The 20,762-nt window shown below is 38.6% G+C and overlaps 2 protein-coding genes across 4 annotated transcripts in view; one reads left to right on the top strand and one right to left on the bottom strand.

Annotated features, from left to right (window-relative positions):
* The window catches only part of Hycc2 (hyccin PI4KA lipid kinase complex subunit 2), a 65,608-nt gene extending 55,075 nt beyond the window's left edge, over positions 1-10,533 (bottom strand). For 2 of the 3 annotated variants that reach the window (XM_029474959.2, XM_021166094.3), the window contains exon 1: positions 10,441-10,533. The gene's annotated coding sequence lies outside the window, so the exon portion shown is untranslated. Of the gene's footprint in view, positions 1-10,327; positions 10,399-10,440 lie in introns of those variants that run through there. The other variant, XM_029474949.2, reaches the window with a different exon arrangement.
* An 85-nt stretch (positions 10,534-10,618) lies between these two features.
* On the top strand, positions 10,619-19,845 carry Ndufb3 (NADH:ubiquinone oxidoreductase subunit B3). Its single transcript, XM_021169029.3, has 3 exons — positions 10,619-10,894; positions 15,283-15,448; positions 19,529-19,845. The coding sequence occupies exons 2-3, from the start codon at positions 15,285-15,287 to the stop codon at positions 19,683-19,685; spliced, it is 321 nt and encodes a 106-aa protein (XP_021024688.1). The 5' UTR covers positions 10,619-10,894; positions 15,283-15,284; the 3' UTR covers positions 19,686-19,845.
* Positions 19,846-20,762: the final 917 nt, after the last annotated feature.

The following is a 20,762-nucleotide window of genomic DNA, read 5'->3' on the forward strand; positions in this document are numbered from 1 at the left end:
CTTCTGGTGTGTCTGAAGTCAGCTACAGTGTACTCACATATAATAATAGATAAATCTTTAAAAACAAAACAAAACCAGTCTTGCTAAGCAACCCAATTTGTAATCCTGCCTAAGCCTCTTGAGTACTAGAATAACACGTGAGTACCCTCATCAATGTAGATCAACAATTCCATGAGAAACTAGGCTGTCTCACTTCTCCAAGCATTGTCTGTACTCCTCTCCTCTTGGGGATCCCTTTAACCATGTGCTTACTATGCTACCCCCTTTTCAACTCTCAAATGAAGAATCACTTCCTCTTACACAGCGTCCCCCTTCATCAATGCAGCCTTCCTCTCCCACCCCAAGTTGTCAGCCCAGGGTCCAGAGCTGTGAAAAGAACTCATAATACTTCAAAAAGAACAAAGTTATAATTTTTATCAACCTATATCTAAGATTTATGTTTTCATTAGATTATGAATGTACAAAGTTTTTTGTGATTTGAATTCTAATAGAAATTACTGGTATTTTCATTGTCAAATTAATAGTTATTAGAGACATTAAAATGTCATTTGTGTTTATTACCATTTCATGATATATTTCTGCCCCAACCTTGGCTAAAAATATTGCCAATCTCACTTAGCCAGTGTCTTAGTCAGGGTTTCTATTCCTGCAAAACATCATGACCAAGAAGCAAGTTGGGGAGGAAAGGGTTTATCTGGCTTACACTCCATGCTGCTGTTTATCACCAAGGAAGTCAGGACTGGAACTCAAGCAGGTTGGAAGCAGAAGCTGATGCAGAGGCCATGGAGGGATGTTCTTTACTGGCTTGCTTTCTCTGGCTTGCTCAGCCTGCTCTCTTTTTTTTTTTTTTTAAAGTTTTTTTTTTTTAAGATTTATTTATTTATTTATTATATGTAAGTACACTGTAGCTGTCTTCAGACACACCAGAAGAGGGCATCAGATCTCATTACGGGTGGTTGTGAGCCACCATGTGGTTGCTGGGATTTGAACTTCGGACCTTTGGAAGAGCAGTCGGGTGCTCTTACCCACTGAGCCATCTCACCAGCCCCAGCCTGCTCTCTTATAGAACCCAAGACTACCAGCCCAGAGATGGTCCCACCCACAAGGGGCCTTTCCCCCTTGATCACTAACTGAGAAAATGCCTTACAGCTGGATCTCATGGAGGTATTTCCTCAACTGAAGCTCCTTTCTCTGTGATAACTCCAGCTGTGTCAAGTTGACACAAAACTAGCCAGTACAGCCAGATATATAGTTAAACATTATCTTAGGCGTTTCTTTGAAGTGCCTGTGGATGGCAGTTAACTATCTGTAAACTAAATGAAACACAGTTCCTTTGCTTGAGGTGCTCCATTCAATTGGAGGCCCACGGAGAACAAAAAATGCAAAACCTCCCCCAGGTAAAAGTGTGTTCTTCCTGCCTGAATATGTCTTTTCCCTAGGACATCACCATTTTCTTGTCCTTGGGGTCAAATTTTTTCCCTTTCTGCGTCTCAAGCCAGACAGTTTTGGTTTAGAGTAACTACATCATCTCTGGCTCTTAGGCATTTGGGCACTGACAGGAACTACACTATCAGCTCTGTTGAGCTGCTTGACAATTATCTTGCAGTTCTTGAGACTGGTTAACTTAGTCACATGAGTCAATTTCTAACCAGTTTCATAATGAATCACACAGAAGCATCCTTTATTGGTGGCTGTTTTTCTGGAAAAGACTGATTAAAGTTCCTTAAAGGTGAAAATATATGTTAGAACCATCTCCTGAGCCTTTGGAACAGAGAATGCTTATATGGGGTGTTATATCAGTATGCATTCTTTAGAATAGTAACATCGAAGATTAATGAACACACAGATATTAAATCAGAGGACAAATGCTAGTGGCATATAGACTACAAGAGAGTGACTCTTAGGACTCCGTTCTCTTGGGATTAGGAAACAGCCTTGTCCTTCTACCTCAGAACACGAAAAGTTAATTTCTTTCCATTTAATAATACCCTCCAAAAAGGTCACCTCTTACACCTTGTAAAACTGCTGTGGTAAGCAAAGGCAGAGTGCTAGCTATTTCCAATATACCTACAAATATAAATCTCCCCCCCCAAAAAACTTGCATAGACGTTTTTAACTACAACTGTTCTAGAACAGAGAGTATGTCTATTTGGTTTGCATTTCTAGTTCTTTCTTTCTTTTTCTTTCTTTCTTTTTTTTCTCTGTATAGCCCTGGCTGTCCTGGAACTCACTTTGTAGACCAGGCTGGCCTCGAACTCAGAAATCCGCCTGCCTCTGCATCCCAAGTCCTGGGATTAAAGGTGTGCGCCACCACCGCCCGGCACATTTCTAGTTCTTAATAAGATCAAGTACACAGAAGTTAATTCATATTAAGTGAAGAGTTTAGCAACAACAGGCAATCAACAGCAGACACAATAAAGAGGAAAAGAAGCAAATATGAAAAAGATTACTGGCTTATATACAACATAGAGCCCTACCCCTGAGCCCTGATCTAGTCTCTACACTCAACTAAGCAATTTCTAAACTTTATTTGCAATCATGTGTAATGAAAGACTAAGTTCTACTCATTAAAATCAAAGAAGTTCTGCATAGGGTTTCTAAAAGATTTTTCTTAGAAGAGGAGTATGCCCATTTTGTGTTTCTTTCTTCTGCCTAGAACTGGTCAGCTGGTATTACTAGGTGACCTTGAGACTGGAAGACACAGAGTATAAACCAGGCAAAAGGAAACAAGGGAGGAGCCTGGATCCCTAACAACTCTTAAGTCTATCAGTCCTACACTTATTTCTGATTTTAAAAAATTTAAACAAAGAAGCGAACTATATTTTTAGAGCAGAGGTTACTTGTTTCTTATCTGATTTTTATCTTTTATTTATTTTTTTGGTTTTGCTTGTTTGTTTGTTTTTTGAGACAGAATTTCTCTGAATAGCCCTGACTGTCCTGAAATTCACTCTGTAGACTAGGGCTGGCCTCAAACTCACAGAGATCTGCTTGCCTCTGCCTCCAGAGTGCTGAGATTAAAGGTGTGCAACACCACTGCCAGGCTTTCTTATTTGTTTTTAGCAGCCAAATACAATTACCAACTGGTAAGGAAGAAAGCTGGCTTTAGCAATAAATCTGTGGTACTAGGCACCTTGAGCCACTTCAGCTATGCCTCAATTGAATGCAGATAAAGTGTCAGTTATTTCTACTATCATGGAAAGGGCAGGAAGAAAGCAAGACTGGCTGAAGAGTCACTATTCTCTGAGGGCACACCACAATTACAATTCAGCTGAAGGGTTAAAGGAATCCAGTACACTGACAACTGTCATACTACAGCACTGCTCTCTCTCTCACTGACACTAAAGGTTCTGGTGAAAAGCTCACTACAATGACAGCTGTCATACTACATAGAGTACTTCACTCTGGCACTCAGTACTGACATTGCAGGTTATAGTACAGAAAAGAGATGCAGCTTGCAAAACTTACCAGAAAAACAAAACTGCAAGAAAATCAGAATTATAAATTTTTTATTGAAAAGATGTTTAAAAGTTGTTTAAGGAGCTAAAGACATGGGTCAGAAGTTAAGAAAACCGGTTGTTCTTTCAGGGGGTCCAGGTTCAATTCCCCTCTCATATGGCAACTCACAACTGCCTGTAAAACCAATTCCAGGGACTCTGATGCCCTCTGCTGGCCACCATAGGCACCACATGCACACAGTACACAGACATGCAAGTATAGCACCTAGGCACATATATAAAAATTTCAACTGACTCTGATTTAAACTTGAAGAAACACTGATATAGCAGAAGTTAAGGCTGATTTTCATTATCACATTTTTCTAATTCATAAAAATTCAACAAATCTTTCATGATTTTCATTTAATTCTTCTGCACTTGTATTTTAAACTTTAGGCTATTTTTGCAATTCTTTATTTTTGCATGTGGTATGTGTATGGGTCACAATGTCACTATGTATGTTGGTGATAAGAGAACAACTTTTAGGAGCAGTTTCCTCCTTTCACCTTGATGTGTGTTTGGGGACTGAGCTCAGGTCATCAGGCTTGGAGTTGAGAGCCTTCATCCACAGGGTCATCTTGCCAGCCCCATGTTTTTAAGTTCTTATTTGATGTCTTAGCAAAACTTTTCATAAATTCTTACAGAGATTACATCATTAATGGATATTTTCTGTTCACATTGTTCACACTGACCTAGGGCTCTGCAGCACACATGTCTATAATGCACTATTAACAAACTACATCCCTAGCCTCTAGACTGTTTTATATTCTTAAAGAAAATGGAACATAACCTGGTCCCTCTGTGGCTCACTCCAGACCTACAAAAAGGATTGCATAACCCAAAAGTATAAAACACAAATATGTAGTGTTTCATTGTCTTTAATCATAAAAGAAGACATCTGACAATCTAATAAGTTCAATACTGGGTATAGATCCAAAGGAATAGAAATCAGTATTAAGAGACACTGATATCCTGTGTTCATTGCAGTACAATTCACAATAGCTAAAAAATAACTGTCCACTAACTGATGAATGAGTAAAGCTCGTGATATCACTCACACTCACTCACACACACACACACACACACACACAGACCAAGAATCATTGTTATTGTGTTCAAGGATGGAATCTTATCATCAATGACAACACGGACAAACCTGTAGTACATCATTGTAAATGTTAGTATCAGAAAGACAAATATCACATGATCCCACTCATATATACAATCTCTAAAAATCTCATTGAAGTAAAGAGTAAAGCAGTGGTTACAAGAGGTTGGGAATGTAGGAGGAAGGGATAGGAGTAAGTTAGTTAATAGATACTGTTAATAAAGTGCAAAAATTCTGATGTTCTGTTCATAGTGAGATGAGCACAGATAACTGCAATTATCCATACTTCAAAAAGAAGCTAGGGTTTTGAATGTTCTCACCTTTTTTTTTTTTTTTTTTTTTGGTTTTTCAAGACAGGGTTTCTCTGTGTAGCCCTGACTGTCCTGGAACTCACTTTGTAGACCAGGCTGGCCTCAAACTCAGAAATTCGCCTGCCTCTTGTTCTCACCATTTTATACAAAAGACAAATATCTGAGGAGTTGAAAAAGGTCACCCTGATTTGAATGTTATATATGTGTAGTGTGTGTGTATGTATGTGTGTATATATATATATATATATATACATATATATATATATATATGTATATATATCACATAGTACCCCATAAATTCATATAACTATGTGTTGATTGAAAAATGAAAATGGGGCAGGTGAGATAGTTCAGTAGGTGAAGGTACTAACTATTATGTCTAACAAACTGAGTTCAATCCTCAGAACCCACATGGTAAAAGGAGAGAGCCAACTTGCCAAAATTGGCCCTTCACCTCTACACATGTGCTATATGTGAGCCCACATGTATAAATATACAAATACACACTAAATAAATGAAATACTTGGGCCAGTATTCAGGACATGAGATCCTTACACCAAACAAAACTAAGTAAATGATAAAACAGAAGAAAAGGCCAATAGAACCAATTACTTCTGACCAATGAAATGGCTCAGAGGATAAAAAGTGCTTTCCATGCAAGCTTGAGTTTAATCCCCTAGAGCCCACAATAGAAGAAAAGAACTTCAAAGTTGTCCTACAACCATACACTTCCCCAATAAAAAGCACACGTGCAGACAAAGTAGTAAATCAGGTTTGTTTGTTGTTGTTGTTGTTTTTGTTTTGTTTTTCTGTTTTTGTTTGACATGGTTTCTCTTTGTTTAGTCCTGCCTGTCCTGAAACTCACTCTGTAGACCAGAACTCAGAAATCCACCTGTCTCTGCCTCCTGAGTGCTGGGATCAAAGGCCTGCACCATCACTGTCCAGCACAAATCATTTTTAAAAAGAACCAAGGATTTCTTCAATAAGAGGTAACCTAGGATGGCTTCAAGCCTATGTAACTAAACTCTGGGCTCATAGGTGTATGCAACCATGTCTGGTTTATGATGTACTAGGAATTGAACCCAGTCAAACATTCTATTGGCTAGGCTACATTTCCAGTCCCATTAATAAAACGTTAAAGGAAACATTACAAAGCTAGATAGAAGCACACTTGCAATCCCATCATTCAGAAAGCAGAGATAAATCCAGCTTGGACTACTAGTGAAGCTAACCCAAAAGCAAAAGCAAACAAGAAAGATAACATCAGGAGTTTAGCTTTAATAAGATGATAAGAGAGAAAATATAGCCATGTATGGCAATGACACCTGTTATGCCAACTTTGGAAAGGGCAGGATATTTATGAATTCATAAGCCAGCCAGAGCCACACAGTGATACATATCAAAAAATAAAATAAAATAAAATAAAATAAAATAAAATAAAAAAGGAAAAGGGAAAAAAGAAGAGAGAGAGAGAGAAATGAAGAAGTCAGCCACTCATGTGATGGACAATGGCATACATTTCTTGATGGTTACAGTACTCTACAGCAAAATGACTACCTGGTGACCCATCTTTACCATTCTATATCAGTGCCTTTTACCACAATATATAACTATTATTTTGGCAGCTAATCCTCAAATCTAAATATTTAGCTTTATAAATAATTAAATCATACCATTTAAAATATTACACATTTGAATTTATACTCCTTCCTATTTAGTTTTTCTAATATATGTCTCCAAATCTCTAAACATTAGTCTTAAAGTACTTAAGTTTCTAAACTTGACCTAGGTCAAGGTCAAAAGATTTGCAATTCTAAGTTTACTACATATCATTGAGTAAATACCTATATAATTATATCAATGTCTTATTGAAAATTATTTAATCAAGACAGCGTTTCTCTGTATAGCCCTAGCTGTCCTAGAATTCAGAAAGATCAGCCTGCTTCTGCCTCCCAAGTGCTGGGATTAAATGTGTGTGCCACCATCAGCCAGCTAAACTTGAAATTCTTATTTCTAAATTTTCATTTAATTCTAAGACAATATAGCTTTCTGACACATGAGGAAAATAAGATGAATAAATATCTTTTAATTAATTAGTATAGGACTACTTTGTAAAAAGAAATTGCTTGACTTATAGAAAGTGGTTAACTGCCAAGTAGAAACTAATTCAACCCAAAACATTCAGCACATTTTTATTTTTGGCAACTTCAATTCTGGCTAGAGAACTACTCTAGCTATGACATTAAATACAAACAGTTTATTGAGCTATAAAATTCTGATAGATTTGGCAGCTGGTTCACTCAGCTAAAGCTGCTGTTACTGGTTCACACCCTCAAGTGACAGGAGCTGAATGAGATTAAAGGCTCTAAAGTGAAGTTCAGATGTAAAGCAAATCATTCAGGGATTCCCCCTCCAAATGCATCTACCTCCTTCACATTCTATCTTTAAGATCTAAAGGGAAGTTCAGATAGAAAAAATATCTCTGTGTGTGCTTTTTTACGAACTAAAAAGCTTCCTGGACTATTTTAAAATCTCTCTCTTCATAGAGGAATCTCAAAATTAGGTCCAACTCTTTCATCAGTAGTGTGCATGTGTGGTTGTGTGCATGTGGTATGGCTGCTGTGTAGGGGTGAACATATGTGCAGGTATATATTATATAAAGGCCAGAGGTTGATTCGGTGCCTTCCTCATGCACTCTGCACCTTTATATACACTGAGGCATATTCAGCTGAATCCAAAGCTTGCCAATGTGATTAGGCCAACTAGTCAGCTTGCACCGGTGGGTCCCCAACTCTGCCTCGACAGGTGTTGGGATTATGGAATGGCCATCAATGCCCATCTGGCATATATGTTGGTCCTGGGGATACAAATTCTTGCATAGCAGGTACTATACCTGCTAAGCCATCTCCCTAACCCCTCAAAGCCCCCTCCTTTTAAAAACAATTATATTATGGCAAGCATAAGGAACAGACCTAGGAAGAGGAAAAGCTCATCAGAAGACTGTGGCAGCAAAGAGCTCTATTACAGTAGGTGTAAACCACCTTCATAGATTTCCGTGCCAGTACTCACTGGAATCCTCGTTGTTCTGGCATTAAAAGAACAACAAAATATTATTTTTGTTGACAGTACAACTTGGTTGAGGTTTCTGCCCATATCATTTAAAAAATGTTTGATGGAAAGCAGTTAACTTTAACTATGTAGTACTATTTTTTCTATAATAAAGCTCAGTCAGGCTGAAAATCATTCTAGATCTTAATTATTACAATAAGAAGTAAAAGCTGTGAGTTACCAGCAATGAAACAAATCAATACTAGCTATTAAGATAGACTTTAAGGACTGGCTGTGGTGGTGCATGCCTTTAATCCCAGTACTCAGGAGGCAAGGTGCATGGATATCTATGAATTCAAGGCCAGCCTACTCTACATAGTGACTGTCTGGAAAGAAAGAGGAGGGGGGCGGAGGGGAGGAGAGAAGAGAGAAGAGACATTAAAGATTATATTAAGAAGCAAAACGTTCAAGAACCATTTTGAAACAAGTAAAAATATTTCCTTACAATCAGTGTGTCAAATCACTTACAAATAGTTTTGACACTGAAATCTTTTAAAAGATGGAATCCCTATGATTTATAAATAATCATCCAGATCCTATTAGAAGCCAATTTGGGGCTGTTTTTTAAACTCTTTGGTAATTCCCTACTCAAGTGTTCAATTTATGGCATTCTACAATGACACCTACTGGCCACTGAAAATCAACCATTAGTTCTCTCAGAGTGGGCTGGTTACATAAGAGAGACACAGAAACACACATGCTCTCTCTTAAATCAACCTACCTAAAGGCAAATATTTGTTTACAATATGTAAACACCATATTTTTTTGTATGTAAAGCACTATAGAATTTCACCTAAAGCAAAATGTAAGTTTTCTTTGTGACCAAAATACCATTATTCTTGTAAAAAGATAAAAGACAAGCAATAAAACACCAGTATCATTTAAAATTTTTTTATTTAAAGCACTGACAAATACCTCAGTGTGCTGGACATTTCAAAACAAATACTAATGACCCATTTCTACTCAAACAATATTTTGAGAGAAAAAAATTCTAACTTTATATGTATATGTATAAATGTTTGTTTATGTGTGTTATGTATATGTATATATGTTTATGTATAAATGATTAATAGTAGAAAGAGATTACATCTTAGAAAGTTTTTCTAACATGTAGTTAAATAACAAGCCCAGAAAGACAATATACTTCCTGGATACATTTGTCCTCATCGTCTAACTTGACGGCAGCATCTCAGGCCTCTTACATTTTAATAATTTATAGTGCTACTTTTTAAAGAGTTTTCCAGTCTTTAAAGATATTTTTTCCAATGAGTTATAAAAGTAAGTGCCCTTCCACAATATTCGCCGACAGGGATTTGTTTTAGGACTGTATTTCACCATTCAAACCGTGGATTTAAAAGACTTTTCAAAACAAAATAGTCTTAAACTTGTACATAAATTTTATCTATGTCCATGACATTCAACGAGCTTATTTTTTTAAACCTAAGGTATAACTCACAACTAGCTTCCTAGACTTAACAAGGGAAATCACTTAAAAGTTGACACTCCTCTGCTAAGATTCCCACCTTATTTTCACAGTCCTTAACGTCCAAACATTGGGGGCGAGTAGTCTACCAATTTACTGTTCATTTTCTAATCTACGTTTACCTTCTTCTATAGATTTAAAAGGCTCTCCACTTTTCTGAAGGTTAAAGCCGCAAAGCAAATTCGTGTACTACAAAACACGAATCTGACAACATTCCTCTAAAGCTAACATCGTGCTGTCTCGCAACCCAAGTCCATATTTGGGATAAGCGCTTCGTGACTACTCTTGCCTTCACGCTGTCCTCCTCCTACAGACCCTGCCTCGGTAGAGAGAACGCTGGAGCCAACAAGAACAAAGTGCTCAGATACATCAATGGGTTGCAAGAGCTCTTCATCTACCAGGGTCAGTCGAGTTACTTGGAAAAATAACTGCCATGGGTTACATAATGTACAGCCACCAATTTCTAGAGCTGACCACCAATAAATATCTTTCTTCTCCGCACCGCTCCCCATCCCAGCAAACGGCCCTAAGAACCCCTAGGATTTCACTCAGGTGTCTGCAATACCGCGTCCTTCTCTTACCTGAGGCTTCTTGCAAGACATTCCTTCAGCCCTCACTACCTGTGTCTTGCTCCCGCCTCCTTCCCGCCTCAGCCCGTGCCACCGACACCCTAACGCCCTTGCTAGGGCCCCAAGTTGCCCCACAACATTCATCCCCAAGCCGCCTCGGCAGACGCCTTCTTCTCACGACCCTCCCGAGCTTGCTCTCAGGTCTGCAGGGCTTCGGATCCGCCAACAGTCCTGCTGCCGCCTCCCCACCTCACCTTCGTCAGCTCCCGACTACGGCGTCCGAAGCCGGAGGAGAAATTCCTCTTCACCCAGCACTGTGCGTGTCTCTCCCCCCCCCCCCCCCCCCCAAGACAGCACCGCCGCCTACCTGTCACCCCGCAGCCTCAGGCTTCCTACCGCCACCGCCACCGCCTCCCGCAGCAGCCTGCCAACTGCAGCATAACAACCAGCCTTCTCATTGAGTGGGCCCACGCGCTTAATAACAGCCGCTCTCATTGGCTGCGCTATGACTTTGGCCCGCCTCTTGGTGCTCCGCCTAAAGATTCCGTCCCGGAGCAAGAAAAACACGGCTTTATCGTCCTTCTCCTCAATATCTTCTACCTCAAGCAGACTCCAGCTGCAAAGTGTGGGAAACAATCTCTACTTCCAGGCTCCTTCATGTCATCTCTACGTTGTCTGGGAGCCTTGCGCCAGTACCGGAACGTTTACCATCCTCCCCCATTTTCCTGTCGTAAGAAACTAGAGGAAACAACGTCCGTTTCCGGTTGGCTCCGGCTGTAAGGTTGAATATTGAGTGTCCCGGGAGGTCAGATTGCTGTCAGGTAATTTAGGGAGTTGGTGGGAGACTTCTGGATTACTCATAATCTAAACTTTATCCAGGGGAATGCAGAAGTGGAGAGGGCTGAAGGGATCAGATAAGACCGGGAGAAGATCCCGAACCTAGATAGGGAGCGCCGCTGCCAGGTTCAGCTGGGCTGAATTGAGGTGGATGAAGGATGCCTTGAGAATTATGATGGTTGTTAAATCCCAGAGATGTTTTAAACCGCCGCTACCAGATGCAATTTACTCCTCGCCTCCTGGCTTTTTAGGTTGTGTTTGAATTGGGTAAAGAACAACTCAGACCCGAAAATACTTAAAACTAGAAGAAATAATTGCAACGGTTGCTTCACAAGCTTATATTTTAAGTACGGTTTCCCTAATATAAGTGTTTACGACACAGTGCTTAAGTGAAAAAGAGCAAGTCACAAAATCAAGACTACTACATAATCCTAGGATTAAGGATTGGGTACTAAAGTAATAGCATTTCATTTGTATTTTCTCATATTTTTATGGTCATCTCAGTTTTTAAATGAGGGAAATTTGAGATACACCCTTGAAAACCCCTGATAAACTGTAAAATTATATGTAATGGATGTAACATTCTTCTTCCTTAGGGAAAGCAAGTCAACATTTCCCCAGTGCTAGTACAAGCCATCGTTAGTGAAGGTTGATCATCACCAAACTTTTGAGTTTACTTCTGACATAGGCAGATAGCATTTAAATTTTCCATAATTATGTGTTCATTCATGGTTGAATCTTTTTTTTTTTTCTGTTCTTAAACGGACAGTTCTAAAGGTGAAATAATTTCCTGTCGTTGAGCCCTCAGTGCAGTAGAACTCACTCATTCTGTGGAAGAGGAGAGAACCAGTTGGATTAGGTTGTCCTCTGACCTCTGCTTGAACACACACACACACACACCACATGACTTTAAAGAAATACTCTTAAAAAATAGGAGCCCAACATGATGCACAGGCTTGTACTCCTGGCAGTTGGGAGACAGAGACAGAAGGAGTAAGAGTTCAAAGCTTCCCTGGCTGCATACCAAGTTTGAGGTGAGACTGAGCTTTGTGAGACTGTCTCAAGTAAATAAACAATATTCTTGTAAGATAGGGGTGACTCCTACCCCAGTGATACAGTAATGTGTATAAACATATTCGTTGTCATGCACATTCAGGAATTTCTCTTAAGAGATAACATCCAATAGAAATGCAATGGAAGCCATATATGTAAAATTAAAATTTCTAGTAGACACTAAAAGTAAAAAACAAATTCATCTAACCCAGTATGTTAAACATATTTAAGCCTGAAGCCTGGTGTGGTTGCCTTTAATCCTAGCACTTGGGAGGTAGAGGCAGGTGAGTCTCAGAGTTCAACACTAGTTTAGAATACAGAGCAAGTTCCAGGACAGCCAGGGCTACACAGAGAAACCTTCTCTTGAATAAATATATATATTTATATATACTATTAATGAATTTTTCTACATTTCATGCGGTCCATAATGTATGTACTTTATATATGCAATATATATGTGTGTCTATCTATACACACACACATATATTGTTTTCATAAATATAAATACTTGGTCTGTATTTGTATTTTTAGGTTGAAAAAATACACTTGAAAAAAGTACTCATACACCCAGATAAGTCCAAATACACTTTAGTATTTTCTTATAATTGATTTAAGAGTTTGCTTTGATACTTGCTACTCTTCCAGAGGACCTTAATTGGGCTCCTAGCACCCACACCAAATGGCTCACAATCACCAACTATTTATTACTTCAGCTTCCAGGAATCTAATACCCCTCTTCTGGCATCCAAGGACACTCCCATGCACATCACACACACATACCACAAATAAAATCTTTTTAAAAAGAATTTATTTTGAAATTTAAATTAATTAAAATTCCCAGTTCCTTAGCTCTTTAGCCACATTTTAAATGTTAAAAGCTACCAAATGAGACAGCACAGATCCAGGAGAGGACTTGGTGGCCATACATATCTGAATGTCCTTTCACCCACCACCCTTACCCCCCGCACCCACCCACCCACCCCCACCTTGATGTTTGAGACAGGGTTTTTCTGTGTAGCTCTGACAGTCCTGGAAGTTGCTCTGTAGACCAGGCTGCCCTCCAGCTCAGAGATCCTCTTGCCTCTGCCTCCTGAGTGCTGGGACTAAAGGTGTGCGCCACCACTCCCAGTAAATGCTCCATTTTCTAGGTCATGCCAGTTTCTTGAGAACATTTGTGCTCAGTTAGTCTTACCACTTAGATATGAAAATGGAAGGCACACCACAGGGTGTTCTCTGCATTCTCCATCTTGCAAGATAGATTTTCGTTCTTGTTATATGAAAGAATAGAAGTCCAGAAGGACTGAGTGATTTCCCTGCATTTCTTAGCTACTAGTATTCATAAAAAGGTAAATTTAAACTCTTCTATCGAACATTCGAGATTTTATTTTTGATTTATACCTATTTTGAAATAATAGTAATTTTTGTTTTACATTTTGAGATGGGTTCACATGATGGTGCCCATTATCCGCCTTAAACTCGTGTGAAGTGGGCCTCCTGCCTTAGCCTCTCAGGTGGCTCTAACTACATGCATGCGTGCCTTCCTTCAGCTAAGGTATAATGTTTAAAAGAAAACAAAGACTCCTTAGATAGATGTTTATTCAACTTCATCTTTTGGAAATAACTATAGAAGAATTTTTTCTAAAATGTTGTAATTAGTTAGATAAAATATATTGGCTTTATTAAAGAAATTTGTGCAAGAGAAATGGGTATAGAGTTTCATGTTTTCCTTCAAAAACTTATATTGCAAATTAATATTTTGAGTGTTGTCTTAACTTGTATTTAGTGGCTACATTTTAATTTTTCAAATATGGAGATCTTTAACATAATGTTCTGTGATTTAACTTTTGGAGTCGGGGGCGGGCAGTGTTTGATACAGGGTTTCCTCTGTGTAACAGAGCCCTGGAATTCCACCTGTAGACCAGGCTGACAAAGAACTCACAGAGATTCACCTGCCTCTGCCCCTCAACCGCTGGAGTTCAAGGCATGTATCACTATGCCCAGCTGATTTCTTTACATTTTTATAAATTTTAAGGTTTGGTTAATTCATTAGTTATTGTGTTCATTTTTTTCCCTTATCCTACTATTACTGTTTAATGAAATAAGCATTTCATATAGTGTCTTCAGCATATACTAATAATTCTTATTTTTTTCTGTTTTGTAAAATCCCATTTTGAAAGATCCTGTCCTACTGTTGGACTCCTCCTCCTATTAAGTGGAGATATAATGGTAGAATTTTTTTGGGTTTGTTTTTACTTCTGGAGAGCAATGATTATAGAAATCCAACTGCTACCCTTATATGAGTACTACTATAGCACTGTTCATACCCTGGAATTTTAAATTCATAGCAACTTAAATGAGGACTAAGATAAAGTTTATTTTTACACTAGCAAAACAAGCTGCAAAATAACAACCATTCATACTCTATTTACAAAGGTAATTTATTAAGAAGGTGTCTGCAAAGAAAATTTAAAAAAGGGAAAAAAAAAAAAAAAAGGTGTCCTCAGGTGGAATTGGTCAGTACTTGAGCTAGTACACTCCAGCACGGCGCCTGTTTTTTGAGGCCCGTGAGCTAATAGTGTTTGTGCAGTTGAACTTGAACAGCCATTTCCATGCTGTGTACAGAATAGTGGCCTTGAGTTCCAGGTAGGCAAACTGCTAACCTCTAAAAAGAAATTTCATTTTTCATCAAAAGACCTATATCATAACTATTTTAGTTATTTAGTATACTTTAGATTTTACCAGTAAATCTTGCTGAAAACACCCCTCCTATCCTCAATTTTACCTCTTTTGTCCACAAGAACCAAAATATTTATTCTCTGGTTCTTTATAGAAAATGTTCATGTACTCTTGTATATCTAAAATGATTAATATATATTTTTGAAGAACTAGCTAAAGAAAGATAACAAAACCTCATGTACTCTTTTCTGCATATACTTGCAGTAAGACTAAGGAGAGGAGACGTAACCGTTCTAGGCATTACTAGGAGGGACTGCAGAAGCCAAGCACGAGGGGAAAGTACTAAGTGTGCTGTCCAGTAGCTGTCTTCTGACCTTCAGAAGGGACTGCCTGGAGTCTCATGGTCTTCATCTATAAAAGGGTTTTTTATTTACTTTTATAAAATTTTGTAAAGTTTTTACTTTTTGTAAAAGCTTTCTAGTCAGATTTTCAAGAATGTATCTTTTCAAAACATTTCACTTGAAACATAGACATCAAACTTGGCTCTTGGGTATCTATAGTCTCTCATTCTCCCTCCCCCTCCCCCTCCCTCTCCCCCTCCACTTCCCCCTCCCCCTACCCCTCCCCCGTCCCTCTTCTGTAGACATGGCTGCTGGACACGGACATGAACATGGACATGAACACGGACACGGACATGGCCATGGTAAAATGGAACTTCCAGATTACAGACAGTGGAAAATTGAAGGGACGCCATTAGAAACGGTGCAGAAGAAGCTTGCTGCCCGAGGGCTGAGGGATCCATGGGCTCGGTAAGATGAGTCTAGAAATGTCTTCTCTCTTTTAAATGACTTTTATTTATTTGTGTACTGGGGCAGGCAGGAGGGTAGGCATGTATCTGCCACAGTACAAGTGTGAAGATAGAGACTACTCAAGGAAGGGAGTCCTGTCCTACCACAGGGGTCCTGTTGCAGGCTTGGCAGCCAGGACCTTTGCCTACTGAGTCTTCTCCCTGGTCCAAATCTAGTTACTTAGACTATAGAGTATAGAGAATGTGCCCCACCTTGTATCCTGGAAAGTGGCTTCTCTGTTTCCCGGGTGGTTTCTTTCCTGGAGCTTTCTGCATTAGAATCCTGTGGGATATGTCTTTTGTCCTTGCTTTTCACTTGATGATGTTGTTTTGCGCAGGCAAGGGGAGCTGAGTTTTCTCATTTATTGGGTTTGGTTTTAAGTGCCGAGGGATGAAACCCATTCTAGAAAGCCTGTCTTCTGCAGCCTTTTTACTTTTTACACATGTTGCTGTTTTTCATATCTAAATATAGATACCACATTTTGTTTACCACAGTAGCCATTCAAATTATTTCTAGCATTTGTGTTTTATTATTAGTAAAGTTGCTACAACCATTCATAAGTCTGTATGGATATATCTTTTCTTTTCTCTTGGTTAAATACTTAAGAATGGGATTTCTGGCCAGGCAGTGGTGGTACATGACTTTAGTCTCAGCACTTGGGAGGCAGAGGCAAGAGGATCTCTGTAAGTTGAGGCCAGTCTGGTCTACAAAGTAAGTCCTAGGAAAACCAGAGCTACACAGAGAAACCTTGTCTTAAAAAAAAGAATGGGATTTTTGGATTATATGATAAATCTATGGGTCTTTTTAAAAGAACTGCCAAACCATTTTCTAAAGAGATAGTAGTACCATTATTACCCATTCCTACCAGCAGAATTTCAGCTGCTGAAATTCAGCTGCTTAATGGTCTCTTCAGTACTTAGTGTTTTTAGTCTTTTAACTTCAGCCATTCTAACACCAAACCTGGTTGTGCATGCCAGTAATCTCAGTCATTGAAAGGTAGAAGTTGGAGGATTAGAATTACAGCCTTGTATCAAACTGGAGGCCACTGTGGGCAATATAAGAGCTAATCTCAGAACCTGAAAGAAGCCTTCTAGTAAATATGGTGGCAGAACCCTGGTGTGGCTTTCCTACCCATTGCCGTGACTCCAGTGCTTGCGTTGGTCATTCTGTGCACACATCTGTGAGGTGTTTGGTTGGGTTTGGTGCAGTATATCCTTGAACCTTTTGACCTCTTGTTATGAGTTTTAATAGTTCTTTATATATTTTGAAAATAAGCCCTTCATCATATATAAATTTTGTAAATGTTCATTCCCAGAATATATGACCATATATAACCTGCCTTTTCATTTTCTTAATGTTTTAAATTTCAATAAATTCCCAGTTAAGTTTTCTTTTGTCACTATTTCTTTTGTATCTCATCTAGGATTTTATCCTATATTTTCTAGAAACATTTTATTATTATTATTATTCTTTTTGAAACAGTTATGTGTCTAACCCAAGCCAGGTGTAGACTCAGAATTTTCCTGTCTTAGCCTCCTAAGTACTGGGTTTCCATTATCACATGTAGCTTATGGTTTTCTTAAAATGAGGTATGATTATTTATTTTGAGTTAATTTTTTATTTAAAAATATATGTATTTTTGTATATATGGGTATTTTGCCTGCTTGTATATGTGTGCACCACATGTGCATCTGGTACTTGCAGAGTTCAGAAGAAAGTGTTTGATCCTCTGAGGCAGGAGTGACAAACCTCCTGTGTTTCCTGTGTATGTAATCTGGGTCCCATGGAAGAGCAACCAGTGCTCTTAACTACTGAGCATCTCTCCAGTACCTTGAGTTAGTTTTTGAAGAAAGAATGGAAGCAAATATTACAGGTGGCTATCCAGTGGTTCAGAACCATTTATTAAAAGATTATTCTCCACTGAATTAATTTGATAAATATGTCAAAATCAATAGACCAGCTCTATGTGGTCTATTTCTGGACTCTTATTTTGTTTCCCTGTTTAGTATGTCTACACTTAGATCCAGTGCCACAGCTTGAACAGAGAGGTGGACGGCCTCCAGTTTTCTTGCATTGGTTTAGCTATTCTGAACCTTTATTTGCCTATAAATTTTAGTTCATACTCATCAATTTCTACAAATGTCTGACTTGGATTTTAATTGGGATCTCATTCACTATTTTACAAAAATTTAGAATGTGAATCTTTTCCATGTTTATATTAAACTCACATTTGTTTGGAGATAATTTAGGACTTTTAAATAATGACTTTTTTAGCACACAAGTGACTTACACCGTTTTGAAATTTAGACAGTGTTTTCTTGCTTTTTATATATCTCTTGAGCATATCACTGAGTTCATGTTTGTGGTACTATTATTGTAAGTCGCATTTTAAATCCCATGTTTCAGCTGGGCTGTTGACAATTCATTTTCACATAATGATTTTATATCCATTTATTATTTAGCTAAACTTTTATTCTAGCTAAATTTTTACTCTAGTAAATTTTCTTATACGTCCCTTAAATTTTCCTTTGTATAATGGTCATTTTGTCTACAGAGATACCATTATTTTGTCAGCCTGTAAATTTTTGACATTTTTTTCCTGGTGGTTTTACAGTGGAGTCTCAGTTAATCCTAAACAGTGAGCTTGTGCCCTTCAGCTTTCTGAGTATTGGGACTATAGGGATGTGCTGTAACTCCCAACGTTTCCTTTCTTTTTAAATCAGTCCTGCCATATTGTCCCAGCTGGTTCTTAATTCCTGGCACAGTCTTTGTCTTACATGAGTCTCCTGAGTCGCCAGGCTGCAGAGACTTGGAACATACCATGCTTTTTATTATTGTTGGTTGACAGATTTTTCTGCATTTCTTCGTGACATGTCATTTTTGTTTGTACACTACTGGTTTTAATTTTCTAAAATTTTGTTAAGAATATGCAACAGGTCTGGTGTGGTAGTACACGTCTTTAATGCCAACACTTGGGAGGCAGAGATAGGTGGATCTTTGTGAGTTCAAGGTCAATCTGGTCTACAGAGCAGATTCCAGAACTCAGTGAGTTCTAGAATCCCACAACCTGAGCTACTCCTAACATCTTGGTGTGGTTTTGGCATCTAAGCTAGTTAGATTTGTTTCCATACTTTCTAGTGAGACGGGGTCTTTTGTTTTTGCTTGTTTGTTTGTGTTTTGTTTATTTTGCTCTGTTTTAGGTCTTTTGTCCCCATAAAGTGATTTTTTTTCTGACTAATTTAGATTATATATGCAAGAATACACATCTCCCTATAGCTGTCAGCTTTCTCTTTCTCTGTCTGTTCTGCATATTCAGAAGAATTTACCAGAACAGGAGCTCAGTCTTCTGGAGCACAGGGTGTATGGCAAGGGAAGGCTGTGAGCCTCTTGAAGAGTAGCAGTAATGTCAGCTGTGTGTCCTTCTGTGTTGGAACGCACTGCGCACAAGCATTTTATATTCACCACTGTAGTATAAGGTGGAGAACAGTCAACTTGGAGAGGAGGACTACTTCATATTTTATAGTGAAACTTGCTCATAGATTTTTAATTATCCTATGCCAAAAAAAGAAAAAAAAGCCCATTTCTACTATGACCTACAGTATTAAATAGTGTTGCTTTGGACCAGGTGTGATGGTTCATGCCTATAGTCCTACAATTCAGGTGGCTGAAGCAGGAGGATTGCCACAAGTCAGAGGCTAGCCTAACCTATACAGTGAGACCCTATTTCAAAAGCACAGAGAAAACAATGTTCCCAGCACAGTGGTTCATGTCTTCAATCCCAGCACTTGGGATACAGAGGCAAGGAGATGATTGTTAGGCCAGCCTGTTCTACATGAGTTCCAGGACAGCCAGGGCTATGTAACAGGACTGTATTTCAAAAACAAAACAAAACAAAACCCTACAAACAAAAAATCACCACCAAGCAAAAAAGAAATACTAATGTAGCATTTAAGTATTTAAAGAAGAAAAGGAAATGTATTTGGCTGGGTGAATTAATGTAAATTGTATGTGGTTATAATGTTTCTTATCTTATTCTTTCAGCAATGAGGCTTGGAGATACATGGGCGGCTTTGCAGGCAACATCACCTTCCCAAGCGTAATATTAAAAGGATTCAAATGGGGGTTTGCTGCGTTTGTGGTAGCTCTGGGGGCTGAATATTTCCTGGATTCCCAGAATGGTGATAAGAAACATCACTGAAGAGAGTGCCTTGTGACGTCTCTTTCATAAAAATAAGATTCTCTCACTGTAGCATTCTTGGCTGTGTGTTTGTCCTTGAAAGAATATTAGTATGGTTTAATAAAGTAAGAAAAACTGTTGTTTTTGTAGCTCTTAAATAAAATTAAAAAGAAAACTGTAATGTATGTCCATTTAACCTCAGCACTTGGAAAGCTTAGGAGGAAGGGTCATTGTCAAGGTCAGCCTAGGCTGTATGGTAAGACTGTCTATATATGTATACATGCATAGTGGACTTTGTTTGGATTGATGGGTTTTGGAGGTACCAGCAATGGTGTGTTCTGCATATAGCAGGCAGCTACAAAATTTAACAGCACAAATGTATGTGTTCTAAGAGGGCTTTTTTTTTTTCTGCATTTGTGGTAGCTTTGGGGCTGAATATTTCCTGGCTTCCCAGAATGGTGATAAGAAGCATCACTGAAGAGAGTGCCTTGTGATGTCTCTTTCATAAATATAGGATTCTTTCAGTGGAGCATCCTCAGACCCAGTGAGTGCAGCTAGTAGTGCCTGTATGTGCACAGGTATAAAGCCGTCCACTGGAACTTAGACAGGTTACCAGCAGCCACACCCAAAGGAAACATGACTCTCTCCCCGAGTAGACACTAGTTGCCAATACTTCCTTGGCTACAGTTTAGGCTTCACAAGCCTCTCCACTATCTATGATGGAATGTAGGCTGGCTAAATCGTATGCAGGTAACCACTGTGCAACAACTACATCACACCTGGAAGACAGCATTTTATAGCATTCTTTCCTATCTTGTTCCTACACTCTTTCTGCTCCCTCATGCATGATATTCCCTGAGCTGCGTGTGTCTACCTGTCATCTGTCTGTGGAGTGTTTGATATAGATGTCCCATTTAGGGCTGAGCACTTAAGTTATTTATCTCAGCATTTTGACCAATCAGTAGTTTTTATATTGATTGATGATAGCTGCAAAAAACCAAAACCAAAACCAGAAAACAAAAAAACTCTGACCAAAGTTGAGAGTAATGATAATTTATGAATGCACGTGTAAATATGTAACAGGCAGTTTGACAAATG

Source organism: Mus caroli, unplaced genomic scaffold (assembly GCF_978045245.1).
Source record: "Mus caroli unplaced genomic scaffold, Mus_caroli_1 scaffold_1, whole genome shotgun sequence".
In the NCBI taxonomy this organism is placed as follows: domain Eukaryota; kingdom Metazoa; phylum Chordata; class Mammalia; order Rodentia; family Muridae; genus Mus; species Mus caroli.

What these genes read in the sequence shown, in the direction of transcription:
- Ndufb3 (XM_021169029.3), top strand. Translation starts at nt 15,285, where the DNA reads ATGGCTGCTGGACACGGACATGAACATGGACATGAACACGGACACGGA. An exon ending in CTGAGGGATCCATGGGCTCG is followed by an intron (nt 15,449 to 19,528) that starts GTAAGATGAGTC and finishes TTATTCTTTCAG; the next exon opens with CAATGAGGCTTGGAGATACA.